Genomic DNA, 13102 nt, shown 5'->3' with positions numbered 1-13102 from the left:
CCCTTGATCTAAAAAATAAAGTACATTTTGCCTGTCATGAGTCGGAATGACATCTTAAACATATTATACTACACGCTAAATAGAGTTGGATGATGGGCATCTAGCTCGACTATGGACTTTTGAACTTGTGACTGCTTTGCAACAGGAATATCTGAAGTAGCAGCGTCATACACACCGTTAAATGCCATGTGCCCCCTTCTGACACGCATATTATCCATGAGCTGGTTCAATACGACACTAAACACTCCTAGTCTTGATACGATCCCAGGAAACAGATGCTGTGAGTGAATGTGTGCGCATAAATCCATCCGAGTGTTAATGAAACTGGTCTCTTCTCAATGCAATTAAAAGCGCCGTAAAATCCGAACCTATGGGCCCTTTCCTGTGCCTACAGAGCAATTATAATAATGTATATTATGGCACGGTACCGTCGAGTAGAGTAGGGTACGGTGGATTAGGGAAGGTGTTATGGTGATACCCTCAGGCAGTCAGCAATGAGACATTCGAAGAGAGGGTGTGAAGGTTTGGAAGACGACAGTACGGTGAGCACCAACACAGCATAAAAAGAGAAGAGGTAAGAAGAGAACACAAATTCATGAAGAGGGAAATGTGCAATACGGAGAAGTTGGTAGACACAGGCAGCTATGAGCGTATTCTGATTTTGAGCAGTGGTTTTGATTTATCTGGTCAGCTAAATCCTCTTGCATTCAAGACACTTTAAGGGACAGATCTTATTTAGAAGCATGAATGGATGTAAGTGCAAATGGGTTGGAAGAGTATGCAGAAAAGTAATTTACTTTCCACTCCGTGAATTGAGGTCTACTTCTAGTCTTCCGAACTCAGGGGTTACGCTTTGATTCGAACATTCTCTCATGTAGCAATTCGTTTGCCAATTAGTTTTAAATAATTTATTTGAACAGCAATCTGAGTGCGACGGTGATCTTACAATTAGTGGTTTTGTCTGAATCATCTGTGATTGTATGACCCTCTTCGGTGTACGTTCCATGGTTTGTGTATCCGTTGCATCCCATTTCATTTGCAATGCAGTGACAAGATTTTTTGCACAAAAGTCCTTCATATTTATCTGCAATTAACAGAATACATCAGTCATCTTTGCTGCTCAGTTGGCTGCATTATTTTCCACCCACCTTCCAGAAGATGCGATTATTGCACTAAAGACTTGTCGACAAACAATGAACTTGTAGAAAGCCTACTTGCTTGTGACCAAGTTCAATCCAAAGTGCCCTTCTTGTAGTGACTTGATACCTTGTCTAAGTGCCCAGTGAACCACTCGGCCACTTCAATCTCTTCAGGCTGTACCTCCACTCTGTTGGTTGTGACCTTCCTGACATGTTACAAAGAGGCCCAACTCCTCTCTGCAGTTGCACTTTCACATTTGATTTAGAAGGAAAGGATATAACTCGCCAAGCTTCCTTTTAAAAAACCAATTTCTCAAAGCTCGCATCTAAGTATTCTAAGTGTAAGAAAATAACTCATAAATTTGTAATCTGGTGGAAAAGAGGAATCGGGGATTTATGCTAGCATTTCTACCATTTGAGCAGATTTAAAAGTCCATGTTTTTTTCCGGCTGCGTTAAAACGATTTTTCAGTCCTCCTTTGGCATTAAAACATGCGTGCGCGATCGACAAGCAAGGAGATGAAGATCTGGTGGTGACTACAGTATACAAATTAAACAGTCCTTCAAATTTAATGTAACTACTTGGAAGATTTAACTATCCACTGGTTTATATTCAGCAGATTCTTCGGAGACTTAAGTGCGGCAAAGTTTACATAATTCTTGTGTTAATCTACCCTGAATTTTAATAGAAAAAAAATGGACTTTCCGCACATTACTAGTGCCAATGGATTTAGGTCGGAATGTGTTCTAATACGTGTTGAACCAAGAATTGAACACCGGGGTGGAATCTGTGTCTTGTTTAAACTCCTAAACACAATCAGTGGAATGACTCTTTTGGTCCGATATTAGTGTGGGCTAGACACTGGAATCCTGCTACAGATTCTCCCACAACTTTCTTTGAGTTTGCACTGTTGTGCCAGCTGAAGTGTTAGATTATCTTTCATTTATCGTTCAGTTTTTTGAAGTATACCTTGTTGGTAATTGTTATGAACTGCTGTTAACCTTAGCCTGGGTAGCGTGAGCTTGGATCCTGTGCAAGTGAAAACCGGAGTAAGTATTAATCAAAGACCTCGATTCCGTTGTCTTTACTTGCTGATGCGCATGGGTGAGGGACTAAGCCCTGTGTAAATTTGTCACATGAGCAGGGGTGAACATTGCAGCTATTCAAGAACTTGAGTAGTCTAAAGCTGTGTAATTTTTTACCCAACTCATCTGGATATTTGCTAGACCACAATGCAATACTTTAGTGGTTTGACTACTTCCCTGCTTTAGAAACGGTCCAGTTAGGGGAACCACCATGGTCCTTCAACCGGGCGACCTGACCTCCGTGCCATGCCAATAGCCCACCACCCCATGCCCATCTACACGTCGGTAATACGTATTTCTCCCGAGTGTTATATCTGCTTTTGTCAGAAGAGAAGTTCCGTGATGCTATAGGCATTAAAGTACATCCACGAAAATTTCCTTACGCATCTGAATAACTTCAGCGATCACTTTAGAACGCGGTCTCTAAATGCTCTCTAGCTCCTTCGATTGTCATGGATTGCGATGAGTTGGTACAGTCTAGGGGATTATTGACACAATAAGCACTTAATCAGTCATTCAGCCTGAGCCTTCAGATTGGTTGCAAGTTTACCTATTTAACTTAAACTTCTACCCACTTATGGGCATTCGCCATCACCAAAACAGGGGTTAGTTCAACAAGTCCGTAACCTTTAGTTAGATTGTTTTAGCTTTTACTTTACCTTTATAGAATCTAATTGTAAAAAGACTTTTACTATGTGTGATCAATTTTAAGTTGCTTTTCCCACCTATATCCAACGTCACAAATATGTGACACGATTTCCTTCACCACCCTAAATGGTAAGTGATTACACAAAATCGTGTCATAAACAAAAAGATTCAATTTAAAACCAGAAATTTTAAATAAAACGGGTCTTTTTGGGGTTGTGGCGGTGAACTTTACACCGATACTGTTCTCATCTCATAATTAACATGCATGGCTTATCTGCATCCACGTTTTGAGAATGTCAAGAGATGTAGGGCAATGAACTAATTATGCACTAATTTTGTTTAAATTTATTTTCAAGGTAATAACCTTCCTGAACGATTGGTAAATGTCATTATTTAAAACAAATGCCTGCCGTCAGTTTGAGGTGAGACACGAATTTTCGACCTTAAGTGAAGAGGAGGAGGCCTACAAAGCCCCATTAAATTTCCCTTCTGTGTTAGTATAATCTCCCGTTTTTTTTGTAATTATGTCTTTAGTGAGGAGAATGGGACTACTTACCTTGGAGCGCTTGCCTCTCTGTTTGGTGCTCCTGATCTACTATTTCCGCTACCTTTTCGTCTTCCTCTATCCCCTTGCTTTGCTCCCTCTTGTCTTGATTAATACAAATAACGTGAGTTTAATCTGTCTTTTGCATTACATTTCTCTTATTTTCATGCAAAACACCGTTTCCGAACCCTGATGAGTGAAATGATGTTGAGATCCAGCTGATCCTGGCTGGATGTCGGCGTTGTGAAATGCATAGACCTATTTAATTCATGCAAATTATCTCTTACCTTTATTACTTGTGATGCAAAGATACAAAAAGCGCCTACATTCTGCTATGGATGAGTGGTTACTGGATAACGGGAGTCGTTCCGCTCTATGCAACAGCCCTACTTCCAATGCTTGCTGGACCCATAATGGGTCTGCAGACGTCAGGCACCCTCTCCCGCGAGTATTTGCCAGTAAGCATTAAATAAACTTATACTAAAATATGGTATAAAAATGTTTATTCAATGAGAAATGCTAATGGCAGAATTAACATACTTTCTATCAGTAGCCCGGTTTCTCCACCTAGCCACCGCGTCACAAATACGTGACACTTGTTTTTCACAAATTTAATGACAGTGATTGGTTGCTCCAAATCGTGGGTCTCAAGCAATCTGGTTGAACTTAAAACATCAAGAATGGATGCCCCTGGAGGACACATTTTTTTTCTGCTTTTGACTGACCCTTAAAGTGTCCAGTCCTATAGTGTCAGTGGTAGGGTTATGAATGAAAAGTTAGACATTTAAATTGTAATGGTCACTTTTTCTTCATGACCCTAGTAGCCAGCATTTAAAATTATTTAAAGTCAACAGGGTCATGGTTTCTGTTCAAGTCGCAAATGCTAATTTGTCCTCTGAATTGCCAGCACCATCCTTTTTAGATTCACTGATACAACACTCGAAGATTACAATCAGTTGGAAATTTCGAGAAATTTGACCATTTATGACTATGATGATTTTTGTTTGGTATTTTGTGTTAGACTTCAAATTTCCTCTTCATCGCGAGCATGTTTCTAGCCGGGGCAGCCGAACACTGCAACCTGCATCGCCGGGTTGTCATCTTCTGTCTAAGGTGTATGGGTGGGGATCCTAGGCTGTAAGTTTACCACACTTTTCTCTTAATATCGGCCATAAATCACAGAAGATAAAGTTTTCAGGCTATGCAACTAAAAATAAACGCTGAAATACCAATGTTTTAGAGAAGAGACAAGTTAGCCTTTTCCACTGTTTACTATCTGACCTCTAACCTCACATTTAAACCACATTGCAACATTTTTATTCCTATTTCCAACACCTCGAATTCCATGAATAGAGTAACACCACGTCATTATTTAGCGATTGTTTTAGAGCACATAAAAAGTTCGTTGAACCTACAACAAAGTCCAAAGTTTAATTTTTTATAAACTAACTGTTTAAGTGGAAACTATTCCACTGAAGCCCCTTGGAACATTCAAGGAATAATTTATTTACGTTTCCGGAAGAATTCTTCTAGGAATAATGATTCCCACCTGGTTTTTGTCACTGTGGATGAGTAACAGTGCCACAACGCTGCTGATGGTGACAATAACGGAAACATTGTTGAATAGAATTGACGAGGTTACCAAGAGTAAGCGTATTTCTGATAAGGTAGAGCCAGAGCTTGAATCGAAGCTTCACCTTGCAACAACTCCTTTTCAGGCATTGAAGGCTCTGTGGAGGAAAGAGACTCCACTGCTAAGTAAGTGTTGCATTTATGCCTCTTACAAACGCATAGACGGAATTGCTCTGTTGAGAGCTCAAAGTTCTCCTTAAAGGCTTAATAAGTGACAGAGCAGAAAAACTGGTAGGCTACAAGCGTGGATGAGACAAAAATAAGCCGACCGAGGTACATAGGTCAAAGGGCGCGAACAGCTGTCTTCTACTTATACTCATTTAGTTCCACCTTCCATCTCCATGATTTTTGACCCACTTCAAGCTAATAATGACGATAAAATGATGGACTAACACTGGTGGGAGAGTGTTTCATTTGGATTCATTTGGGTGATAGTGCCGATTGCTATCAGCGAAAACAATCGTGAGATGAATATAAAGCCCTCCGATCAAAGCTCTTTTGACAACCCTTTTATTAGCGTGTCTCCGGAGGCCATGCCGCCTAGCGGAAGTACAAAGGCGGAGCCTTAAGTGCTCACAAAATAAAAAAGGAAACTTTAAACCATTAATCAAAGTATTACAATAAGGCCTGTTGGTAACTTAGAGCAAGCTCGCTCCACGCGGTTACTCCAGCATACTTCCAGTCTAGGTTCAGACGGAACGTGCGCATGGATCGGAGACCACAACGTCGTGTTGACCCAAGAGCTAGACTGCTTAAATGCGCAATCAGACAAATGTCATTTTCTTAGCACAATACACACTTATAACTTCGCATTCAACTCCCAACCTTTTCAGAAGTAAGTCCAGTGAAGAGAGTGGTGAGGAGCTGTCTCCCAATCGTTCCAAATGGCAAAAGTTTGGTGTCGGTCTCAGCCTAAGTGTCTGCTACTCCGCCAGTTGTGGAGGCATGGGAACGCTTACCGGAACGCCAACAAATATTGTCGTTTATAATCTTCTTACAGAGTAGGCAATTATTTATTCCCTTTGTTGTGAGCTTGCTTTAAATTTCATGTACTGAAAGCAACCGACTATTTCTAGAATTAATAAAATCACCTCAAATACATTTATTTCAATCTTTAATCGCTAAAAGAAGGGTGTCTAGTGAAGAGAATTTGTGTATTCTATTGTTAAGTAAAACTGAGAGGCTTCACCTCACTTAAGAAACTTTCCTTTTCAGTGTGTACGGAAGTGAGACAGGTTTGAATTTCGGTTCATGGATGGCGTACGCCTTCCCCATCTCGCTGATCATCCTTCTCTGCATTTGGTTTACAATTTGTCTGATATACCTCGGACCAAAGTAGGTGCTATTGTCTGCAAAATGATGTCCATTTTTTCCTCCTTAAAGTGCATACCTTATGAATCTTGTTAGACAGCTATTCAGTTGCCGAAGAACCGTGTCCAAATCAGCGTCTAGCGCATCCGATGAAGTGTTCACCATAGAAGAAAGCGAGGAGGGACATGAGAGTAAACGGAAGATAGCAGACATTTCCCTTGCCGATATTGTTCAGAAGATTATTGAGGAGGAGGAGAAAGTTATCGGTTCTATGACGTAAGTCGCCTGTCCTTGTCAAATTCTGCCTGACTACTTTTACCCTAGACAGACTATTTAAGATAGCCCAATTAAAAAAAAATAAAAAGGGAATCCAGGTGCCCATGATCCCATTGAATTTGCAGTTCTGAAGTTATGCATTGGAAGAAGTAATAGCGACTGCCACAGCTCAGATGCTTTTTACTGCTCTAGCAGTCATACTACTTAAGACGAAATAAGACTACAGTCTTTCTCAGATCAAGAACAGCGTGGGTTCTAAATCATTTCTGCAAACACCATCAATCTCTTAGTTATTTTAATCAGGTACTCTAAACCGCTAGGGAATTTTATATCGCAACTCCGCGATGCTGATGGAGAAAGTGTTAATTATGCATACAACAATGGTGCCTGCTGCGCAAGACATAAATCTTTCCAAAAAAGTTAAACGGCCTAACTCCTTCATCATCATTACCTCAGCTACTTTACGGATTTTTCATCATGCATTTCACTGCTTTTTAGGTGGGCCGAGGGAACCGTTCTGACGCTTTTTATTTCAGTCGTGATCCTGTGGATAGGCAGAGAGCCAGGCGTGCCAGGGTGGTCTCTCATCATGCCAACCAAAACCAATTCAAAGGGCCGAATTATTCAGTGCGCTTTAGACCTACCTTTTTTCCATTCAGTCCATCAAAAATGTTTATCATCTTTTGCGTCTTTAGTTACGTCGGAGATACGCAACCTATTGTGTTGGTGGCCTTCCTGGCCTTGGTTCTACCCTACAACAACCCATTTAAACTGCGTAACTGTCCGGATGAAATGCGTTAGTAGGAAATTGCTGTCTGTTTAACCACATCCAGACAGCCATATAATCAGAAGTCTTTACCCTCCGTAGGGAAAGAAGCACTAGCTAGGCTGAATCGACCGCTTCTGCCATGGTCAGAAGCTGAAAAGAAGTGCGCTTGGGGCGTCATTATCCTCATTGGTGGCGGGTTTGCCCTCTCCAAAATAGTCACGGTATGCTTGACACTGAATTTAAAGTGAAAAATCCCCTCGTAACATTGTATTTCAAAAGGAGGAAATTTTACATAGCTCTATGCAATCGGTAGATTAACTCTGGTTTTGGTGGCATAATCTCTTTCTTGTTAGAAAATTCATACGGTAGCATTATGTTAAATAATCAGTTCAAATTAAATTTAAAATAGAAACTTTCTAACTTTTCAGTCGTCTGGTCTGTCTACAGTCATCAGTGATAGCCTGGTAGGATTGAATGCTCTACCGCCATTCGCTATTGTCTACATTTTGACAGTGATGTGCTCATTTTTGACGGAGATGGTGTCAAACACCGCAACTGTTACCATTCTCACCCCAATCATGTTTGAACTTGTAAGTTTTTGCCTACTTTCAATCGGCACATGACTAGAGAGCATTGTTGGCCTTTAACTTGACCCCAACCTTGGAAAGAAGTTTTACACATGCTTCAACACGTTCACACATAAGTGGATGAAGCTGAAACCGTTTATTTTTGTATTTTGTTTTAGGCTGATAAATTGGCGATTCATCCCTTTTGTCTCACTTTACCACTCGTCCTTGCCACTTCATTGGCTTTCATTCTGCCCGCTGCTACCCCGCCGAATGCCATTATCTTTGCCAAAGGTCGTGTCCGATTAATTGATATGGTAGGTTGTACTTTCAGTACATCAAAGCGGGACTAGGAAATGGAAATTTTAGCGTTTATTTCAGAAAATATGAGAGGAGTGCTTCAAGTAAAAGTGGAACTGTAAATCTAAACCCTTAAAGTGAGTGCTACCGAGGCGGTACCATTCGCGGTAGCGGAAAGTACGTCCTGCCAGGAGCGGTAGTGGTCACAGTTGACGTCCGCTTCGTGGAACTCCCGCATGACGATTAAATTAGCGAGAAAGGAGGTATAGAACTCAAATTCGAGTATATCCACCAGCATACTATGGTAGGGTGATTGAGTGGTGTAAACCTTTTAAAAAGGCTCTCGCGCATGTGCTCCGGTGATGGACGCGGTCGGGGTAGCTCTTAGCCCGCAGCCCTCCCAGTCATGCCCCTGAATGTGCCAACTCATTCAACAGACGAACCTTTAATTTGCGGATAGGAAGATTTGTAATTTGGAACAGTTGCCACACAGTAGATCGTTCTAGGATGGTTCATCCGTATCACCAAAACGTCCCCTATCGAGAGTGTTCTTTTCCATTTATAGACTGAAGTAAGTATATAAATCTATGCTAGAACCGGGATTAACGTGGGACAGTAAACACCCTTTCAATTACCCGGTGTTCATGAACTCCTGATTTAGCTTTGACACATCTCGGAGGTAACAAACCCATCTAAAGCCCATGAGAAGCAGAACGACCTTTATGGGTGACGTAGAATGCCTTGATCTTCGAGTCGACTAACACCCAGTTGTAGAAATATTACCCTCTTCGTTGTTATAGATGAAAACTGGAGTAATTCTCAACTGCGTGGCACAGGCTGTCGTGACTGTGGGCACCATAACATACGGAGTGCCGCTATTTGGTCTTAATGCAGTTCCCGATTGGGCTCTAAACATAACCTCGCGATATTGAAAGGAAAATGTGAACAATGGAATCGTCCCTTTGGATCCTGTGAGGTGTGAACTTTGCAATAAATAGGGAAGACATTACAATTCTCATCTTTTTGAGTCGCATTTGAGGTTTAAACACATTAATTAGAGTTAACTTAAGTACAGCTCAATAAATGCTTGCGTTCGAAGACGGCGTCACATATATGTGACATTGGCTCCCTACCAGTTTATGAGAGTTAATTGAATCTCATCATATGATAAACAGACAAAATTCACACCTTTACGCGTTGTGGTGGTAGATTTCCCCTCGAGACTGTTAGCCAACATTGTAAAGGAATGAAAATTCGTTTGCAGACGAGAGCTAAGTGAAGATTTACATTAAGGTAAGTGAGGTTTGTGCTAATTAATGAGGACTTACAGCATCAAAAACAACCATCTAAAAGCATTAATGAGGTCGCTTGTCCAGCGTACAAAAATAAATTACTTTTTAGTTAAGGCCTTTCCCACCTTACGCAGTTACGCGGTAGTAGGTAGTGGCTTGCATTACCAAACCAAATGTTTCTCCATTCCGTTATGCTAAAAGGACGATCCAACTTCCAGCATGCATCAACATTTCCCATAGTTCTAATTTTAAGCTATAGTACAGTACAAGATAACTTGTCCAAAGTCTAGGTAACTCACAAATGAGTAAGTGGGTCAAACTAGGGATTGGGCAGGCGTTAGAAGCCATCCGCCCATCTGTTCTATTTAATCGCCCCCATATGTAGAGATTAAAAAGTCGTAAATTCTGATTTAAGAACTAAGACATTCTGGGTCCCGTAGAAAAAGGATTAAAATTGATATTTAGAAATTAGGGGATGAGTGCGAAAGTGGTTCGTGTCAGTTTATTTCTTAAAACAAAATTAGACAATTTAAAGTGAAATTCTGGGTGGTAAATTAAGCTTAACTTTCAATTAAAAGGTCAGTAGCTGTAATTGCTACAGCACCATACTTAGGTCGTTTTTTGTTGAACAATCATCGTTTCATTTTGCAATTAAAATGATAGCTTAATACAATGGCGCTATTTATGCCAGAATCGCACGGTAAAGTGAAAGAAAACAGAGCAGAGGTTAACTGCCCATTTTACTTAACTGTAAAATAAAAATATTTGTCTGCGCAGTCTTTTTACTCTCAGCGGTTTCAATCATATTTTGATGTCTTGATTTTTGTTCAGGGTATATTTGGCAAAAGCTCACCTTGAAAATGAAATTCCATTCAGGCTGATATATCTGCGGTGACCCGGACGCTGCGCAATAAACCGTCGATGAATTAATGACTTTTCCTTCCTGCGTGGAAAATGTGAAAGCTAGTTCATTTTCTGAAGTGGAAATGCCTGCCTTACGTAAAACTTTGTTCAAATTTTATTTGCAATAGGTAAAATTAAGATAAATGAGTGGATGAATTTAAGAAAAAGCGACGCTAAACGCAGGGCTATGAAAAAGGTAAAAGCCCTGTTTGTTCATGTCATTTGGGCCATGAAGCGGATTGGGGATTAAGTGAGAGAAACAGTATTCCGATGAATTCTGGTGAAAATGAACAGGAAAATACGGAATACGGCAATGCGTCGTGGTCTGCTAGTCACATTCCTTTCGAGTCTTGCTTGTACCTCAAATCTAATGCGTCCAAATGAGCAGGTAAACCGACTATGCCAAAACTTATAGCTGATTTTAATTCTCAACCTAAGAAGACCTACCTTTTCAAGTCCAGTTCTAGCCACCTATCTAATTCCTTGAGGCTGTCTAGCCACAAAATGAACGAGAAAATTCCTGCCAACTCTGTATTCCCTCCTGAATTTCATCTTTACATTTTAATGTTTTGTTACGAACATGTCATTACATATTTAATAGGCGTTCCAAAATAGTTAATTTAACCCAAATTCCTATAGCGATAAATAGAGAGACTTCACTTTGTGCACGTACCAAACGATAATAACTGACAATTCCGCTTGTGCGAATAAACGAAAATGCACAACAAAAAGGCATTGGCAAAGTAGCAAAAGCGTTGCTTAAAATAGATGCCTCTCAAAAGACAAACAACCGATGGATTTGCTTCTTTTCTGCTGCGGAGAAGGGATTTTAAATCCCACTAGAAAACCCACTCCACTTCATCCAGTCAAAAATAAAAAATACGAAATAAAAGCTTTGAAACAGACAGAAAATTTGATTGGGCTGTAAAAGAGCATGTGCTTTTAAAAAAAAGAACCACTGTTTGGCTTTAATCGGGTGAGCAAAACCGGCTGAGCAGTGCATCCAAAAGCATACCTGAATCAAACCACTTTTTAACCATCCATGCTTTGACTTTATTAAGGAACGAAAATTGACGACAAGATCTAAGCTAAAACGAGCCTGATTGCTTAAAAAAACTAATTACTAGGCTAACGTGCCGCAAGGTAAAATTTGTATGCCAATCCGAGTTCAGGGTCCAAGTGGGATAGATTACTACTAAGGACAGAATAGGTGATTGGACGCGGGTTTGAATCTCACGCTTCTACCATCTAATCCGGAAAAGTATAAAGTCTATCATTGTCAATCTGATTGTGTAAATTATCAATGGGAAAACACAAACGTACGCTATTTGTACGCATGAATCTGGTTCTGTAGTGGCCACTAGGAGTGGACTACGTGGGCGAGTAAAGAGGACCAATCAGCAGGCTGCATTTTGTCCGTTCAGTGTTTGATAGAGCGAGCGAGGGAGCGGAACAGCTACAGCCTCTGGTGTTGTCATTGCTGCTTCTGCTGCTGCTGCCACTGCTGCTGGTTCTGTCGTGATCACCAACTCAAAACGCCATGTTGGGCGTTATCCCTTCTGTGTAATGCGGACACTAGTCTACCAAATCGCTTGGATTATTAGCCGCCTGTTCAGTGTCATCATTGCCTTGTGGACCCACGGAACGACCGCTGGTGAGGACGAATTGTAATTGGGGCAGAAAAGCCGTAGATTTTGTTTTAAATTTTTGCATATCACCCAAAAGAAGATTCCACAGACGAAATTGCAACCAAGAGCAAGCATTTATTAAGTAAAGACAAGACGCCTACTAGAACACTTTTTACCAGACCAGAACATCAGTTTGATGCAGTTTTAGAATTTTCGTAAAGCATTAGAATTAGGTTATTTTGATCAGTTAATTTTGCAAGCTAAACTTCCACTCACTTTGTAGACGATGTGTCAGCAGCTCATGCAGCGCTGATTGTCGGTTTGGTCCACCTTATTTGGCGCCTGTTCCATAACACGATGGGTATTTGTTTGTGACAAAGTGCAAGTACAGTAAATGGGGTGATTTTTAAGCAATTTTTCGTTAATATGAAACGTTGAAACCGGGGTGAACTGAACTTTACAGAACAGTCTCTCCACCTCGCGGTGCGAGTGGGTAAGATTTGGACGTGGCAACACGAAAATATCACACAATGGCTGAAGTACAATCCAAAATGTTTTTTTACCTCAAAAGTGGCTAAAGATTCGCGCTATACAGGACTACTTTATCCTCAACAAGATAACTTCATTTTAGAAATGATTAACCGAAAAAATAAACAAGAAAATAATTACTTTATTTAACCAGTTACCCTCAATATTTCATCCATGTAGAAACTCTAAAACTGTGGTGCATATTAGCGTCTCGAATGGCAATTCGCCTTTAAAAACGTCCCGATTTCGAGGCGCAAGCAGTCTTGGTCTGTGTTTACGGGCTTGAGGTTTTTATGAGGAGTAGAAAGTGGTGAAGAAGAGATGCCTTATTTGCCGCCTCAAAGACAGCTTCCTTTTATTATAAAGGCCTTCATCATTTTCACTAACGCACCAAAACTCATAAAAACGCTAGTTAACCGCTCCACCCGACAAAAGGTTATTGGAACCAAATGAAGGCATGCCATAAATAGATTCGTGATTT

General features: G+C 40.6%; 2 protein-coding genes across 2 annotated transcripts; both read left to right on the top strand. All coding sequences in view use genetic code 11, as the record gives it.

Annotated features, from left to right (window-relative positions):
* Positions 1-1630: 1630 nt before the first annotated feature.
* Positions 1631-9202, top strand: EGR_09883 (Solute carrier family 13 member; the record flags this gene model as incomplete). Its single annotated transcript, XM_024499132.1, has 14 exons — positions 1631-1671; positions 2146-2243; positions 3726-3874; positions 4438-4553; positions 4939-5174; positions 5836-6049; positions 6264-6383; positions 6456-6635; positions 7134-7262; positions 7331-7431; positions 7504-7625; positions 7833-7994; positions 8150-8287; positions 9071-9202. The coding sequence occupies 14 exons, from the start codon at positions 1631-1633 to the stop codon at positions 9200-9202; spliced, it is 1938 nt and encodes a 645-aa protein (XP_024346446.1).
* Positions 9203-10778: 1576 nt separating this feature from the next.
* On the top strand, positions 10779-12136 carry EGR_09882 (hypothetical protein; the record flags this gene model as incomplete). Its single annotated transcript, XM_024499131.1, has 2 exons — positions 10779-10853; positions 11900-12136. 2 exons carry the CDS (start codon positions 10779-10781, stop codon positions 12134-12136), a joined length of 312 nt encoding a protein of 103 aa, XP_024346445.1.
* Between the last annotated feature and the right edge of the window lie 966 nt (positions 12137-13102).

This window comes from Echinococcus granulosus (genome assembly GCF_000524195.1).
Source record: "Echinococcus granulosus chromosome Unknown EG_S00173, whole genome shotgun sequence".
Lineage (NCBI taxonomy): Eukaryota > Metazoa > Platyhelminthes > Cestoda > Cyclophyllidea > Taeniidae > Echinococcus > Echinococcus granulosus.
The sequence above is the reverse complement of the archived record's forward strand: the minus strand, read 5'-3'. Positions and strand labels throughout refer to the sequence as shown.